The 18,129-nt window shown below is 42.0% G+C and overlaps 2 protein-coding genes across 2 annotated transcripts in view; both read left to right on the plus strand.

Annotated features, from left to right (window-relative positions):
* The first annotated feature begins 5,649 nt into the window (after positions 1 to 5,649).
* On the plus strand, positions 5,650 to 8,426 carry cln8 (CLN8 transmembrane ER and ERGIC protein). Its single transcript, XM_083907509.1, has 3 exons — positions 5,650 to 5,737; positions 6,167 to 6,784; positions 7,288 to 8,426. Exons 2-3 carry the CDS (start codon positions 6,245 to 6,247, stop codon positions 7,591 to 7,593), a joined length of 846 nt encoding a protein of 281 aa, XP_083763635.1. The 5' UTR covers positions 5,650 to 5,737; positions 6,167 to 6,244; the 3' UTR covers positions 7,594 to 8,426.
* Positions 8,427 to 9,276: 850 nt separating this feature from the next.
* The window catches only part of arhgef10 (Rho guanine nucleotide exchange factor (GEF) 10), a 40,088-nt gene continuing 31,235 nt past the window's right edge, over positions 9,277 to 18,129 (plus strand). Inside the window, exons 1-2 of the mRNA XM_083907492.1 lie at positions 9,277 to 9,349; positions 15,943 to 16,052. Of these exons, the coding sequence (XP_083763618.1) occupies positions 16,016 to 16,052 (37 nt within the window). The 5' untranslated portion in view covers positions 9,277 to 9,349; positions 15,943 to 16,015. The remainder of the gene's footprint in view (positions 9,350 to 15,942; positions 16,053 to 18,129) is intronic.

The following is an 18,129-nucleotide window of genomic DNA, read 5'->3' on the forward strand; positions in this document are numbered from 1 at the left end:
CTTGAAATACCTCAACTATGTGCATGTGGCACTGATCACCTGTTCAAGGTTATTCAGGCAGCCTGTACAAGCTCTGGTCTGGTCAGTGTTGAAAAATGCAGCTTTCTACCCAATCTGGTCATAGTCAAAACATCGTTCGTGGTCTGCATTGGTGGAAGAACGACACGTTTCAGCTCATTAACGTCCACATTTCAAACCGACTTCCCCATATATCTCATGTTCCTGTTGCCAACTCTCAAAGTACTGACATTTACTTGAAGCAGAAAACATGCAAGTCGTGTGCCAACATTTCCATCATGTCAATGCAGTAGAAGAAGAAAAAAACACACACACAAAAAAAAAGAAACTATGAAGGTTTGTGTAACTCCTTAGATCAAAATGTGTAGACAAATGCACTTATGCACTTATAACGATTCTCTCTATTTCCAAGGGAAATGTACATATCCAAGTTCACAATAGTACTGTTGTATTTTTGAATTGTGAGCGGGAAGAATATTCATTATCCGTTTGTTTCCCCCCCGCCCGCCCCGCACATATCCACTGCTTGCCTGCCCTTGCTATTGCTTTTGACAAATCTAGGTTTGCTGACATTACATTGATTAACATTCGTAACTTCTTTTCCACGTACGGTCCCAGCTCGACTCGCCTCGGTGCGGCACGGTTTAGGTTGTGCTTCCATCACAATATAGTGCCTCCTCAACGTGGGTGGAGTCATCACTGTACGGCTGCATGAAACTGCGACACTAAAATCCCTATGTTCTAAAATCCCTATGTTCCGAAAAGCCCTGTGTTCTAAAATCCCTTGATTCTTGTGTTGGACATCTTGCTCACGCCTGTGACAGCACTCTGATAGCATAGTATCGCCTCAGCTCGTTTGGAACCATCGCCAGAGCAGGTGCTAAAAAAAAAAGTACCAGGTACTATGCTAGTGGAAACGCAAAAATAACCACGCTACGTCGAAGCAAGTTAGCGGAAACACACCATTATGCTAACTTTAAACCATAACTACTACTGCGCTAACCCTAACAATACAACATGTCCCCACAATTCAGTGGCCCAGCAGTCTGGCGCCGTCACGCATGGTATCGCCTTAGCTCGTTTGGAACCACCGCCAGAGCAGGTGCTTTAAAAAAAGTACCAGGTACTATGCTAGTGGAAACGCAAAATTACGCCATTACGCTAACTTTTACCACAACTACTACTGCGCTAAACTCATGCTAACAATACAACATGTCCCCATATGTCCTACAGTTTGGCATCGATCCTTGGGTCGGACGTCTCTGGCGATGTCACGCATCGTATAGCCTCAGCTCGTTTGGAACCATCACCAGAGCAGGTGCTAAACAAAAAGTACCAGGTACTATGCTCGTGGAAACGCAAAAATAACCGCGCTACGCCGAGGCGAGGCAAATCAAGCTAGTGGAAACACGCCATTACGCTAACTTTAACCATAACTACTTAACTACTACTGCGCTAACCCTAAACTCATGCTAACCATACTGTAAACAGATTTAGGTCCACCACAACATCAATAACAACTGGAACACACACAAAACTGCTGTTTTCATTTAGCATACTTCTGTCAGACCCTTCCAGGTAAAGAGTTTCTTTCCAGGTTCATACGTCGAAATTTCTGATTTAAACGCCCCGAAGTCTGTTGTAAGAACTTTGGATAATCAATGAACAAAACGGTGCTGCCTTTTTGTTTAATCAATACAGTACTAGACAGACTATCAATGCGACATAAGGTCATGTTAGCCGATCAATGCAATGTCACTGGAGCATTTTTTTTTACGGCTTATAAATGTATTGGGCTGAGTAATTGTGCCAGCGAGCCTGGCTTCATTAAGCACTCGAAGGACATTTTATCACTAAAGTACATTTCTGTGAATTTGACCTATATCTGACTCACTCATTAACACATTAACAGATACGCACCGTGTCAACAGCACATTCTATTTATTTTTTTTTGATAAAATACAATCTAATCTAAATCAATCATTGGATCATTTTAAGAAGATCTATCTATATATATATAATCATATATTTATGTATGACCTTTCCCCACCAAGTTCACTTGGCCTTCGCTCAACTTTCCTTGGCTTCACATCAACATTTTTTTTTTTCAGTTATGATATACTCCTCGTAGCAGAACTCGGACATTATACACTTTCAGAAAGCTAATAAGTATTTTTCAGACGAACAAGTTGCCAAGTAACCAAAGTCTATAACGTGTGAGCGTCTGTGAGATGTCATATATGGCCTATTTGAGCTAAAAAATCATCCTCATTTTGTTGCTGTTGTTTTCAGCAGGTTTGTGGAGAGCACCAGTCAGTTGGCAGAGCAGAGACGTTCCCCCCCCTGCTGTTGCCACAGTGGCATGCAGACGGCAGCGAGACAGACTCGGCCTGACATATGCTGGCTTAGAGGAGATGATAGCGCCCGCAACGAGTACCAAACTGCTGGTGTTGTACGCTGTACTCGTGCGGATTGTCGTGTCGCCGCGCGTCGCTCGCTGGGTATATTTCTCCCCTGCCTGTCTTTGACTAAGCAAAAGCAGCTTATGTAAGATTTCGAGGGTCCTCGGCGAGATCAAGCGAACGACCTCCGAGGTCCTTCGCGGCTTACGTTGACAGACGCTTTGCTGAATTAGTGGCCTTCGCTGCGAAATCAGCAGCACTGTGCGAGTTTCAGTCAACACACGTGTGTTTTTTTTCTTTCTCATATGCAAAAAAAAGATTTGGGGGAAAAAAACAACCACCTTTGGTTCCGTTTCTTCAAGCTTTTCTCTCGCTTCTTACGTAATTGCAACGAGACCGCGTTTTTTTTTTTTTAAAGAGCGAAGGAAGATCAGTGCCAAAAAAGTCACGAGGGAGCGGAGAATGTTGAAAAAGGATTTGTGCAATAGAAACACAGACTTGAGTAAATTTGCAGCTGCACTCTTAGAAATAAAAGTGCCAAGTAGAACCATATAAGGTTCTTCGGCTTGTCCTCATAGGAGAACCCTATTTGGTTCTGGGTAGAACCTTTTTATAAAGCTTCCACCTGGAACCCTTTTAAAACCTTTTATTCAGGAAAGGGGTTTCAAAGGGTTCCCTGGGTCAACTTTAATCACCCTTGAAAAACCCTTTCTTTGGGAAACCGTTTTTAAGAAGCAAATGTTTCCAGGTTGAACCTCAGCGCTTGTAGAAGAACCCTTTTGGAACCATTATTTCTAAGAGTGTACACTTTGTGAAATAAAAGTGCTTAGTAGAACCATATAAGGTTCTTCGGCTTGTCCTCATAAGAGAACCCTGTTTGGTTCCAGGTAGAACCTTTTTATAAAGCTTCCACCTGGAACCCATAGTGTTACTAAGAACCCTTTCAGATTCTCTGGATCAAAATGGTTCTTACTGGAACCATTAGTGTTACTAAGAACCCTTGAAAAACCCTAGGGTTTTTCAGAAGAAAATGGTTCCAGGTAGAACCTCAGCCCTTGTAGAAGAACCATTTTGGAACCCTTATTGCTAAGAGTGTATGGTTAGAAGCAAAGTTTGCTTGTATCATACATTAGTTTTCAGACAAGAAGAATCTTACCTTGGTACCTCAGTACTTACCCCCCGAAACACTCTCAGAGTCTTCTTTCTAAGCGACGAACGACATCTTTCTGCTGTAACGTTTGGTCAAATTCATCCCAGCGATTAATCTTCCACCTCTAAGAAGTGTTTTCTTACTCTTTCACGTGTTCAAAAAGAAGTGATTTTTGGTGCTGAATTCCATTGGGGTTTGACATATGCGCTCGTGCGACACTGTGAGGGTTCTTCACCTGGCAGAAAGTAGCAGCAGTGGCTTTTGTTTTTCCATTTTTTTTAAAAAAGATTACGGTCATATAACACAGGCCCTCCTGCAGATAATATCGTCCACGTCACGTTTACTGTGAAAATGCCATCGTTTTTTATGACTTAAAGCAGATCATTCCTGTCATCTCCCCCTTCTTCATCACTTATTTCTCTCATTTAAACCCTCCGTATCCTGACATTCTGTGGCCTCTCTTGTCTGTTTGCTTTTCACACGAGAGCCCACGACATTGAATAATAATAATAATAATAATAATAATAATAATTCAAAGGGGGGGGATTTTTTGTGAACTCAGAACGTGGAACAACTCTATAATTACTAGATAAAAGGAAAAAAACTGTAGTCGTTTAGCGAAAAAAAAACCAATTTTCATCTCTTGTATATCATATCTCTAGGGAGGATGAATATAATTCCAAATATTCATTATTTGTAAAGAAATATACAGTATATATATATAGATATATATATATAATATATGCTTCATCGACGACATTGACTATTTTCTGCTCTTGCCCCACGTCTTGTTTGTTTTCATTCTTTCGTTGTTACGGTTGTTTTCTACTGTGCGCTGATATGACGGCATGCGAAATATTGATTCTGAATGTAGGCTTTTCCTTTTTCACTGTACGTATGTTTTTTTTCCTTATGTATTTATGTATTTATTTATTTATTTATTTAAGTTGATCACATATGCATTTCTCAGTGCAAGTTACCGTTTATCATCGTTATTATTCTTATTATTATTATTATTATTTAAACAGTTTAAAGCAGCATATGCATTTCCCTCCCATTCTTTCCTAGCTGAGCTATCGAAAGATTTTTGCCTCTTTGACTAGTTTGATCATTGCTGAGGTCATCCAGTGTAAATAATCCTGCAATTAAATTTTTGGAAGAAAAAGTTTGGAAATGTTTTGTCTTTGTGGGTTGCTTTGAAAAATCGAGATATCGAACATCTGAGAACGCTAAAGTAGGACATTTAACAGCTATGAAATGTTGATACTGACTGCTTGGTCTGTTATTATCCATATTATATACTGTATTATCCAAACTTCCTAGTGCAACAGCAGCATTGGTTTAAAAAGTTTGAATGTATTTTTTCTGCAAGGATTTACTACACACTTGGACTTTACTTCACTACAAAAATCATTAGTCTCAAAAGGGCCTGGAACAGATAGAGCACAGTGGCGTGGTTGGAATCACCAAATACCATTATGCGTGATAGGGTGTAGTGAATAAGTACTAATTCAGCTTTTTATCCAATTAACCATCTGTTTATTTTTATTGGTTCTATTTCTTCAGACATTATAAGTATAAAAAGCATGAATAATTTCATTATTTCTCATACTTAAAGACAACTTTATGACCTAAAACTCAGCCTCAACTTCTGACACTGTGACAATCTATAATATAAGAGGCAAGGTCGCCACCTTTTGGCCAAAGAAAGAAATGCATGCAATGTTTTTTTTTGTTTTTTTTTCCTGCCTGTCACGCATAACGGATACTGTTTCTGATCACTTTGTAGATAACTTACACATGGTTTCTCTATCGCACACAATCGCCATCATCACAAAACAAGCACATTGATTAGTAGAGACGAACTTGCAGTAGAAATATACTCAAATTAATTCGGATTATTATGTAATTCCTCTACTCAGTCTCATTATCTCGTTATTATCTCATAGGTTAAAAACAAAAGGAAAAGAAAACAACCAATGGGGGTCTGGCTTCCGGAGGTCTTGACCAATGGGAGGTAGGGGCTTTCGAAAGAGGCGTGACTTCCGCCTTCAAACGGCACATGACCAAATTGAAGTCTTGTGATGTGAGTTGTGTTTGCTGCTGGGGCTGAAGCGGCACTAAAGTGTTCACTGGAGACGCCTCTGTACGCTATGTACTAATTACGGTATGTATCGCGAACATGTTGAGATGCTGTTATTTATGCTGTTATAGTCGGAGTCTCCGCTGTGCTAAGTTTATGCTAAGTTTGCTATGTATGTAGCCCCCTTTGTTTACATTGAAACGCTAACTAACTTTTACGTTTCTAGCTAGCTACTACGTACGGAGCCCCCTGAAATGCCTTTTTGTTCCCGAGTTGCTATGCTAACGTTGAGTTGTTCTTTACAGCGAACCTAACTTGTTAGCTTAAAAATGTGTCGACGAAAATTCAACATGTATTATTATTTATGACACACGCCCACATTTAAGCTAAGCACTGACTAATGGTATAGTTTTAAAGCCCAGTCTGAGGCACACACTTGCTAAGACACTGTTATAGCAACGCAATATACTATCTGGTTCGTGTTAACTGAGTGCTGTCTTTTTGTTTTTCCAGTCGACCATGCATGGTCCACAATCCCTTGTGCAGCAGAGCTTCAGTCCGTTTTAACTCCAGTGTTCTCCCTTCCTCACCATGGATGCTGACCAGGGAAACAGCCCTCTCCCCCAGCCCAGTGCACACTATTTCCAGTGGGACTATCGCCTCCAGCTTATTAGTCTGGGATTCGGGTTCTATGCAGCGACGTTCCTCCTCTCCCACCTCGTCTCTGTGGTTCTGTCCAGCACCTACAACTCCCTGCTATCTAAGGAGAAAGTGTTCTGGAACCTTGCAGCCACCCGGGCCGTGTTTGGCGTCCAGAGTTCCGTAGCAGGCCTCCGGGCGCTCACTGAGAACTCTGTGTTGGCCAGAGACAGAGTGAAAGGTCAGGAGGACTGGTCGTGGTTCACTATCCTCACAGCCACGGGCTTCTTCGTGTTTGAGAACGCAGCACTTCACGTCTCCAGCGTGGTGTTTCGGTCATTTGACCTCCCGCTGGCGACGCACCACTTCTTCGCCCTCTCGGGGTATGCCGGGGCGGTTGTGTGGGATTTCACTGGTCACTACCTGCCCATGGTTACTCTGCTGCTGGAGATGAGCACACCGTTTACCTGTATATCCTGGATGTTACTGAAGGTAAGAGACTTTAATCTTGCACACATTTCTGTGGTGTGTTTGATGTTGTTGGTTTCCTTCTGCTTACCTTTTTTGTACAGATCCTATCAATAAATAACTAAGAACATCATCAGGTTTCAGTTCCTCTTGTGTCTTGTGAACCAAACTGTTGCAAAGAGGAAGTTTTTTGTTTGTTTTTTCTTTGCAGAGTTACTACTTTCTAATGCTGCTTTCACACATGCATTGACCTCTGGGGATTGTATGTATGAACACACAACTGAAGTCGCTACAGCGATTCTCCTGCCAGTTCCCTGGTATATTTTCCAGTCCATAGTGAACTCCTTTGAGAACATAGCAGATAAAAACTCAAGCTAATCTCAGTGTCCTCCTCTAAACTCAAACCAGTTGCTGCTATGTCATGGCCAAATCCTCAATAAATTCTCCTGCTTCCTCGAAAGCATCTTGTCTACACACTGTCCTGCTGCATTATTAACAAAATCTATTTCTTTCACCACCCCCAACAGGCTGGCTGGGCACGCACCCTCATCTGGAGAGCCAACCAGTGGGTGATGATCCACATGTTCCACTGTCGCATGGTCCTAACCTACTACATGTGGTGGGTAACCTTCACCCACTGGAGCGACATCAACGCTCACATGGCCCTGGCCCATCGGCTGATCTTCTTCACCGGCCTCGCTATGCTCACGGTGGTCCTCAACCCCGTCTGGACACACAAGAAGACCATGCAGCTGCTCAACCCCGTGGACTGGAACTTTGGCAACAAGTCGGTTCCTGTAAACGGTGCCGTCGATAAACCTCATGCGAGCTGAGGTTCCACCGACAAGGTCATTTCCTGATTGACTGATGACATATTTTTTTTTTTAAATTTATCGTATTTTGTGGCCTCTTCAATGCTCTTCAATACACATTTCCTCCCAGTGCAGTGTTTTTTTTTTTTTTTAATATTTAACCTGTTTTTACCTCTCAGCAGTGTAATTGTGTAAGCTGGTGGAATGGCTGCATTTGTCACATTCAGCGTGTTGTGAAACATCCAGTCTGGTCGGTTCATTCACAGAGGGAAGAATAGAAAGGGCCGTGACAGAGAGAACATAACCACTGTAACGCCGATAGTAAAAACCTGAATTGTTTCCTTATTGTTCTGTTAAGCAAAAGTATAAGACGAGAAGTCACATGTTGTGTCTTTAGGGACTGCAGAGTTTTCTCGCTTTCTCAAAACAGCTGAGCATTTCTCAGAGTCTAAGCTCTGTAACAGTATTTCTACCTTACCTCATAATTAGTTCTGCTAATAAGCGACCAAAGAAGTGATATAGTATTTGAAAATATTGTATCTTCATCAGTTAATAAACAGAAATGCAGTGTGTATTGTTTTTTCTCTTGCTGTACATGAAATGACTAACATCAGATAGTGTTGTATTTCCTTTTTGCATTTTATTTATAACGTAACACCATGGAAGCATTGTATTGTAACACAAGTGAGGAACACTTTTGATTTGATTTGCATACTAAAAATGGTTTACTGGCATAATAGTATTGTGTTTTTCTTCCTATTTTGTATGTGTGTATTAAGGTTGTGCATTAGCCTGTAGGTGGCAGCAGAATGATTCGGTGTGACCAGCACAAATCCATGAGTAACCACATACAGTATTTTCGTCCCACTTTAAGGTTTATTCCCTCCAAAATAACAAAGCAGCATATTTAAAAGTAGGGTTGTTGTTGAGAATAATTGTTTCTGAGATATTGTAAGGTTGCTGGAATGTTTTTACAGTTGCAGAATCATTTGTTTTGTTTATTTTATGTGGAAAAAACTTCTTAATAGTTATCTGGTAACTGCTAGAGTAATCGTTTGGTCCATACAAATGTCAGAAAATGTTAAAAAATGTTGATCAGTGTTTTGTCAAACCTGGAAATAATGATGTTCACAAATGTCACTTTTTAATTATTTCTTTCTTATATGGAGCAAAGAATTTAAGATAATATTCACATTTAAGAACCTGAAACAATCAGAAGTCTATAGTATTTTTTTCAGCTCTAATTAATAGAAATACATTTGCCCCAGTCTTTACTAAAGTCGAAAGTAAACATTAAAGAAAAGTGTGGGTGAAACAGATTCTCTCTCTTTTATTATTATTATAATTATTATGATTAGTAGTAGTATTTCGAAAGTTGCTAATGGTTTGGTCCAACATCCCTCTTTGGACAGCTGTTTTGAGGGAAGCCACCTCACGCGTCACGTGTGATGTTGAGGAACTCCCGTTCCCACGGGAGAGGACGGCGGAATCTTTGATTGACGTTCCCTCCAGCCAATCAGAGACTTCCTCTCCCGCTGCCCGTGTCAGCCAATCAGCTTCCAGGAGGAGGTGAGCGTCTTCATGGATGGAGTCAGTTTGCAACGAAGGGGGAGAAGTTTAGAGAAGGACACTGGGAAGCGCTGGATGTGTTCTGTCGTGATTTTAATTAATTTGGTTTTTTTAAATTGTGTCGCGTCAAAGTGAGAAATGCACAGCTTTTCACTTTAACTCGGTGAGAGTGATGCAGTTTTTCGCGGCGGCGAAACGTCACTAAATGGTGAGTTGGGGATACTTTTTTTTAACGTTTCTGGCAAAGTTTTTTTTTTATTTTTTTTTAAACGTCTTTAAGTTAGCTGTTTTAGCTATATGTTTCAGGTGAGCATTTCGTGTTTAGCTAGCTGTGGAGAGCTAGCTGTTATTCGTGTGACATGCGTGTTTTCCTTTAGAACAGTGTCTGAGGGGGAGATGGCTATAACGTGGCGCCTCAGCAACACTGCCAAGTTTCCAACACTGGAATACCTGCCACAACAAACACAGCCACAGCTTTTTAACAACGTCTTTTTCCTTTGTAATATCTAAATTAGCAGTTGCGAAGACCTAGAAATCCCAAATATACTTTTTTTGTTGTTGTTTTAACACACTAGCATGTCTTGATACTAATACATATCCTCAGGGTTTGATATTATCACATATGGGTCAGTGTTAAAGGTGCATTATGTAATAAATCTAAATTAGCTAGGCCTTAAAATCCTCCTAATATGTCACAGAGACTCAGGAATAATGTTAATATAACAAACTGAACTCACCAACAACAACAATACGGCCAAAATATTTGTATTAAAAAAACTTTTGCAGACTGCAAATCATGTTTATGTTTTCGAAATCATGTTTTGGCATGTGGCGCCACCTACTGCTGTCCACTAATCATTGCAGTGAGTAGAGTCTAAGCTGCCGAGGAACCGCGGGTTGCCAGTTACGTCAGAAAACGAAACCTAAAAGCCCTCGGTATTTTGAATTTGAATGTAGTAACCGTTTTTGGCCACATTCTTACATATGGCACCTTTAACTACAACCTGAACCCACTTCAAGGGTGCAGTTGCAGGTGCTAGGTGAGATTAAAAAAGATTTATAAGCATGTCCAGTTCCTCATCTTGATAATAACCACGAATGGTGTCACAAAAAAAACAAATACAAGACTCCTATTTCAGAGCAGGAGCATTGAAACCCATCCACAGATTCATCCGCAAGTAGTCATGCATGGCATTCCTCAATGAGAAAGACCACCCAGCTCCAGTCAACTGGAAGATCAGTCTAATAAAACAAAACAAAAAAAAAAAAGAGGTAAAGCTGTGATTTAAAGATAAACTAATTCTCTCTGTAGTTGCCTTGTTTCTGCACAAATACAGCATCGTGTTTACAGGAAACAACGACGCGCAGCTTTGATCTTCATTTGTGTTTTGTGCTCTGGATCTGAGTTGGGACATGCAGGAGGTCACACAGCACCTACAGCACAGACAGGTACACATTGGTAATTTGTTTGGCAAATAACCAGGCTGCAAACAGCTGCTTCATGCCTCCACCCACTGTCATAAAACCTGGGGAAAGGCTCAGGCTGTCACAGATACATTTTCCCCCCTGTAGTTAATATAAATACTCATATAATCAACACTCGGATCTCTTTATGTGCGTCACTTTCTCCGACTACACATAGTTTGATTGAGGACACTTGTGCTTCAAGGGAAATAATGCGTCTGACATTTCTGTTATTGAGTATTAAGCACTGTTTTGGTGACCGATGACAAGCCGTCACAACCCGTTTCACTCATGACAGTTTGCTTTGTTTTATAACAGTTTAATCAGCCATTTCCAACCGATAAACTGTCAGTTTGATAAATGAATCACGTCTCCATTTCATGCACGTGTTGCTGAAAACATGCACACGTACAAAAAGGAGAGGGCAACACAGTGTTCTGTGATTTGTTTTTGTGAAAACAGAAGGTATTCCTTCAAGTTGATGATATGGTATTTTTAGCTCGAGTCTTTTCTTAGTCTTTGACTGAGCCAAGCATCAATTTTCTTCACGTCTGGCTGCAGAGTTGTGGATATAATATTATTATTTTTATAAAGGCAGAAACCGTAACTGTGGTGAAAAATCAACAAACTCCTCGTGGCGCAGAGAACACACTGGCTGTGTCGAGCCAGCATACCATTCATGTCAGTCATTTACACGATGGGTAGTTTTGGCTTTCATGTCCACCCATGACCCACGACTTGTCTCCAAGTGGATGTGACAAATTACTCGCATTCTATACCAATATCTTTGTTCTTTGCAGCCAAGGGTATGTTCATATCCTCAGACGCTGGACGAAATAGAGTGTCGCAGTTCTGCGGAGCTCATTTGTCGTCGTCTGATGAATAACTTGCTCCTTTCATCCCTAAAATTCCTTCAACAAAAGCTCTTTGGAGCAGCCGCTCGCTTATCCGCCCCTCGCCGGACACTGTGTAGTGTTCTTCTGGTGACACGTTAGCCTCTCGGAGCTTTGCTGTGGCTCACCGGGCGGGTGGAGACCGTTGAGTAGTGACAGCCAAGACCGTGGCTGTCACTGATTTTTCAAACGGACGCCACATTTTAAATACTACGCAGCTCTAGTCTGTCATTTTTGCTCTGTGATTCCCAAAGCTGGCAGGGCCAATTAAGTGGTCTCTTTTCAGTGAAAACAGAGCCTCTGAAAACCTGTTAAAAAGTAAGCTTGTAATGTAAAATGTCGAAAAATCCAGGCCTGCATATGTAACTGATAGCCGACGGTGAATAAGAGACTCATCCTTTTGTCGATTGTTCACTGAGGGTAGGTTTTATTACACCGAGTGGGGGATTGGGTGGACGACTCCGTCTTTTGCTGTGCAATTATGAGGGAGATTGTTTGCATATCTGTGATTTATTGTGACATTTGTGTCAGCAAGTATTCTCCCAGGAGTCAGGAGATTTTCTGAAAGGCAGCCATCTTGTGTCTGTCTGTCTGTGTGGTTTCCCCCCACACCCGTTTTTTGAGGTCAGGGTGGGTTTGTGAAGTGTTGTCAAGGCTGCTTTACCCAGATGCTGAGAGATAAGTTTGCCGTGTATGAGCTGCACAGGCTTTTTTAGTTTGAGATTTAGAGGACAGGGCCTCCGCTGCCTGGCACAGCAGAGAACAGCAGAGTGGCTGTTCATCAAAATGTGACAATAAGGAGTGTGAGTGTGATTCTGTTAGGGGCCATAGATCTTTTTTAGACAGTTATAATTATGTGAGAATGTAACGTAATGTGTCACTTATTTGACACGTTAAAGCGTTTCTACAAGTTTTGTGGCTATAGATTTATTTATTTATTTATATTTACTTCAATGCTGATTATGAAGAAGCTGGAATAAGGAATGTTTAGTATGCTGCAGAGCACCCCCTCGAGACTATCCTCCCCTGAACCTCCTCACAAATACATTACAGTGCAGTGTTACGCCTGTCCATCTGCTCTTTGTAAGCCCAGAATCTGCTGTTTTCGTTTGAGGCCCGATTCACTGTAAAGATGGTGGAAAGGAGAAGACCACGACGACACACTGCTCAATGCATCTCTCAGCCACAGAACTGCAAAGCCAAAGACAGATGCTCACAGCAGACTGCAAGTCTCTCCCTCGCTCTCTCTCTCTCACTGCACTTTCCCCCCCCCAGGCTTTTGTTCATGTCTTCCAGCCCGTGTGTGGTGGAATGCCACTTGTCATTAAGTGTGCTACACAAAACTCTCCAGAATAATCAAAAAGCTCCTCATCAAACCAGGGTGTTTGTTTGACTTATAGCAGCTCTCAGCGACAAAACACATTTCGTTTCAGACGGATCTCTGGGTGCCGTAAGTGAGTCGCTGTTTTTACGTAAATTTGAAAAATGTACAGAAATTTAATTGAATTATTTAATGCCGGGAAGCACCGACTTAATGGCTGCACATTTGTTTCGGCTGAAGTTCTTCTCGTTGACTGCATCGCCCTTTTGGCGGATGAGGTAACATTCACAGATACAGGCGCCAGTGCTAGATTGTGCATGCTCAGTGTACGCAAGTTTCAAAAACAGTTCTCTACAGCAACGTGTGTTGCCATAACTGAAATGCAAGATGCACACTGATGAGGTAACTGAAAAGCATCACTCTAGCCTTCTTCGCTCAGCATTGGTCGCATTCTTGTGTGGCTCGATGGGGGTACGCTTGATAAAACCTTCTATTTCGTTGTATTTCTTCATATTCGCACACTATTACTAACAGTGGGAGGAAGTCGAGGAGTCAGGAGTGCACATAACGTCACGTCCTTAAGATTTCCAAGATAGACCACTAGGAACAGAGGAGGTTGCAGAACGTCATTCTCATTAAAAAAAATAAATAATGCATGAATAACCTTTATACACAGACCATTTTAAAGAGTTCAAATAACACTCCTTGGGGCTTACTCTTGTTTACGGGGGTTTCCCTACTTTGTGGTTTGGTTATCTTGTCCAATCCCGGAAGCGTGGAGAGCGGAGCCATCAGCACCAATCGCACTGTATTTCCATTTGTTGCAAGAGGGTGTTAAAGTATGACAGGAATGTTCCTGACTGAATTATACAAAACCAGTCCAATTTTTGCTCAGTTAAATGAGGGAAAATGTGCCTTGTGAAACCTCCTGTATGTACAGTAGTGTCGTTGACACTATGGCGTACCGGGTCGTAATTGTTCTTTGACAAATGTGAGCATTAGGAATACACAGGTGAGCAAATTGGCAGGGCCAGATGACTGTTTTCCTGCCTTCCCTGCATGTAACGACACGCTCGACCAAGCCTGTCATCAGCTGTACGGCTGTTTCTTTTTTTGGGGGGGGGTTTTTACCTCTCGGATGCCGTCTGCTTTGTCCTCAATCATTGCTGTGAGATTAAATTACATTTAGCATTTTATTAAACCATCAAACACATCAACAGAGGGATTAGTTTAGGCGCACACATTTGCTTGCGTACCGTAGCTCTGTTAAGGACGGGTTGCTACAGATGTAAGGATTGCTTTTTTTTCTCCAGCTGGTCAATTCCACAAGGTGAGCCAGATGCTTGTATGGTGCAAATGCACCACAGGTAGTGCAGTATGTCATTTGTTGTGTGGTGCAAATAGTTTTCTCTCAAAATGCAGAAGGGGGGGGGGAAAGGGACGAATAGTGTTGTGCAGAGTATTATTCGAAGGAATCTGTTGACTTGTTTCGACTCAGAAGTGAGAAAGACTTTTCGTCTTTTGTCTCTCAGTTTCCTGCTGTCCTCAACCTCGTGCGGTGCTTGGGGAGGAAGAGGTGAGTCAGGCTTCAAAGCTTCCGTCATGACTGGGCACGTAGGTCCCACTCCCAGATGTGCCAGTCAAATCGCAACCACATTAATCATGTCACTGTTTTTATTCTCGCACATGCATTTCCCTCAAACTGTGTAGTGTACTATAATCGTTAAGTTCGATTAGTTGTAGTAATTAGATTTTTCTCTCAAACAGTTCAACCCTCGTATACACACATGTCCTGCTCTATAACACTGGGGCTTCTTTCATTTCTCTCTGCTCTTCTGTGTTCGCTGCTGTATCCTCAGGCTACGCATACTCTACCTGCCCCCCCTGTTAGTGCAAGCATTGTCTGTCAGCCACACTGTACTCAGACACACACACACTGGCCCTGTGTGTTCACAGCCACTGCTCTGGCCGTGTGCCATGTGAATATTGTTGAGGACAAACAAGCGAAGGATTCCACTGTTTTGGCGACGAGATGAGCTTTGAGAGTGACTTATTATTATTATCCTCCAGATCTTGGTTTGCTGAAGTTTCCGTCTGAGTTAAAAGAAGAAGACTTTTAAACTTGTGTTCTGTAGAGATTGTGTAGAATCCGGGACATGCACGCCACAACAATGGCTTCCTTTTGCGTTGGTATGATGTCATGACTCTGCCGTCTGTTCGTGTGGATACTAGACGAGTAGAAATAGCGCGAGTTCTTGCAGAGGAAGTCCTTGACAGAAACTGTCACCTCTGGATACGAATTGTACATCAGCAAACAAAGGCCTGTGCTGCACTGGAATGCAATGTCTCTCATCGTGCCCAAGCAGGTCCAAAGGTCTCTCCCCCTGGTCTTTCCCTGGGCCGTAATGTATATGGATGCCATCAAATTGTCACACTGGCCTCTGCAATACTACATGTTTTTATTTCAAGTCATGATGTCAAGAAATAGGAGGGTATGTTATGGGGATATGTTCAGACATGATAACCTTGCTGGGATACACTTTACAGTAACATATTGTTGACTGCCTGTTACCATGATCAAGCTTGATAATAGATTTGTCTTGTGTTTGAACAAAAACAACTTAAAAGTGTGGTGTTTGTCTTGACCAGTGTTTACTCTCCCATCAAAATCTGCTTTGCATAACTATTGTAGCTACAGAAACCCTCCCTCTGCTTTTGGTATGGCCACTCCATTGGGGGGTGTGGGGGGGGGGGGGCCTCAGTCCTTTTATACCCATGACATGACTCGATGCCACAATTAGCAAATGAGCATGTTCCGTACACGTAAACAAGTCAGTGTCAACAGTCCTCGGGAAGGTCTATAAGAGCTTCCTTTGTTCTCATTTGTCTGCGTTAGTCGTGGCTCAGATTCTGGTGTTGACACAAAAGGTACCAGACCGTGACCACAGCAAAGCCACAACAAAGCTCTTCTGCTGACGTTTCACTATTGTGATTAAGTAACACGGAGTAAAAAAAATGTGTTAGAAGCAGCCTCTTTATACACATAAATGCCTCATGTCATAATACTGTGCATAATCTGCCCACATAGTTCATATTTTATGACATTTGTCTTTTTCCCTTTAGGAATGTGTGTTGGCGTAGCTGATCCCCTGCATGCAGCTGTCTGAGGAGTTTTGGAGTTAAAGGAGCAGCAAGCATGGACGTGGAAGACTTTCCTCCCCCACCCCCTGAAAGTAAAGTCAACACAGCTTTGTCATTCACATTAACAACTTTGCAGACAGTGGTGATAACCTGGGTTGTGTGATGGGTGAAGTTTCTTTCAAATGTGGGCCGGTTAGCTCAGTTGGTTAGAGCGTGGTGCTAATAACGCCAAGGTCGCGGGTTCGATCCCCGTACTGGCCACACCCCTTTTTCACAGGGGTCAGCAACGATCGACTTGACAAAATTACCGCCACACTCACTGGTTTCAATGCAAAGTAAAAGTTAGGAGAACTTAAAGGAATTCACAAACAAATAACACGTTGAAACCAGTAAGCTTGAAATTGATTACTTCATTGGCAAAAATGGGAGTGTTGTTTTTGTTAGACAGTTTTAATTGTTTAAGTAATATTATGTGTGTGGATTTGAGGCTTTTCTTTGTGATTTCATTATCAATAATAATAATTATTTCATCATTTTATAATGAAATGAATAATTGTTTTAATTTTAAAAAGAAATGCCCAATAGATTTGGAGATACTTTTTGACCAAACTCAAGACTTTCTCTTGTCATACGTGTTCAATTTTTATGGATTTTGGATTTTGAGTTTGAAGAGTTACACCATTAGTGTCTCCGTCTAGTATCTGTGGGACATCTCATAGTTGGAGGTCTGCAGAAGCCGGACAATATGAGTAAACAACACGGATTCCTCTCCTCTGCTCCTTCACTGCTGCGGAGAGTGTGTGGGCAGGGAGTAAGGCGGGTAAAATGTGCTGTGCTGCTGTGAATACCAGACAATGTGGCTCAGTATTAGACTTGCAACACTGCTGCAGCACACACACACACACATACACACACACACACACACACACACACACACACACACACACACACACACAGCTAGGGGGATACACATAGGCTCGGGCCAGAGAAAATGCTTCGTCCCCTGCTGCCCAGTCACTTGCTTTGTTGCCAGGGTGATGCAGGAGCGGATTGTATCCCAGTGACTCATTTCAGAGGAGCATTATGTCGCTCGTGCGGAGATAAAGCCACGGAACAGAATCCATATTGTCGCCATGAATCGACAATGGTAACCGTTTGCGTGTGTCCAGTGTACTTTCACTTTCACACAGTGCAGATATCGTGCCACGATCTTGTACTTTGCATTCTCACAAGGGAAGAAAGACTCAAACTGCTCCCAAGTCGCAACTCTCCTACTGCATTGATGGAGGATTGTCTATCAAGACTAGGGCTGAATATTGAACTTCAATACTTTTGATATTGACCAAACTTCAGACTGGGTATCGGACCTAAGTTTTTATTGTAGTAACGAGGTAGTGAAATATTGTGATATTTTGCGGCGTGATATATTGCTTTTGATACAATATCGTGATTATATCGTATCGTGACTTGAATATCGTGATACTATCGTATCATTGTTTCCCTGCCGATTCCCACCCCTAGTAGTAGTCTAAAACATCCTCTGTATCGCCTCATTTCTAAAATGTTTTGTCATTTGACGACTAATACCTAAAGAGGTCATCTCATTAGCATCTAACAGTGCCCATGATTGGCTGACTCAGGCATGCAGGAAGTAATCACCATAGAAGGAAAAGAGGAAGGTGGGGCTTAACAAATGCATGTATATGTCTGTGTTGTGTTTTCAGAGGCTGGTGGTTGTTTAATGAGTGAAACTGATTTCTGGAATTGGTATTGAAGTCCATATGGATATTGTTACTGTATCAAAATGTTTTATTAAGTAATAATCGAGAAGGTCCTCCTTGGTTGACAAGGTATGCATGTTTGTGTGTGTGGTCACGCTGTAGGGTCAGGTTCCAGATATACAATCGATTCAATTCAAGTGCTTTACTGTTGTGGTGCAGTCCAGCGTTTCACACTGACTGCAGAGTAGGACAAGTATTGGCAAATGATCTACATTCCACCACAGTCCTGGAGTCACCACAGGCTGTTAAGTCAGCTAACTGTGCCTTATCTCTGCTGCGGTCCACACCATTCATTACTGCACAGATGGAAAATAAAAAAAAAGTGGACAGATAACATCTGGAAGTCCAGTTTTGCCCTTTACACCTGTCTTTTCTTGCATATTTAGTC

The sequence above is a fragment of the Microchirus variegatus genome, assembly GCF_963457635.1.
Source record: "Microchirus variegatus genome assembly, chromosome: 21".
NCBI lineage: Eukaryota > Metazoa > Chordata > Actinopteri > Pleuronectiformes > Soleidae > Microchirus > Microchirus variegatus.

What these genes read in the sequence shown, in the direction of transcription:
- cln8 (XM_083907509.1), top strand. Translation starts at nt 6,245, where the DNA reads ATGGATGCTGACCAGGGAAACAGCCCTCTCCCCCAGCCCAGTGCACAC. An exon ending in TATCCTGGATGTTACTGAAG is followed by an intron (nt 6,785 to 7,287) that starts GTAAGAGACTTT and finishes CACCCCCAACAG; the next exon opens with GCTGGCTGGGCACGCACCCT.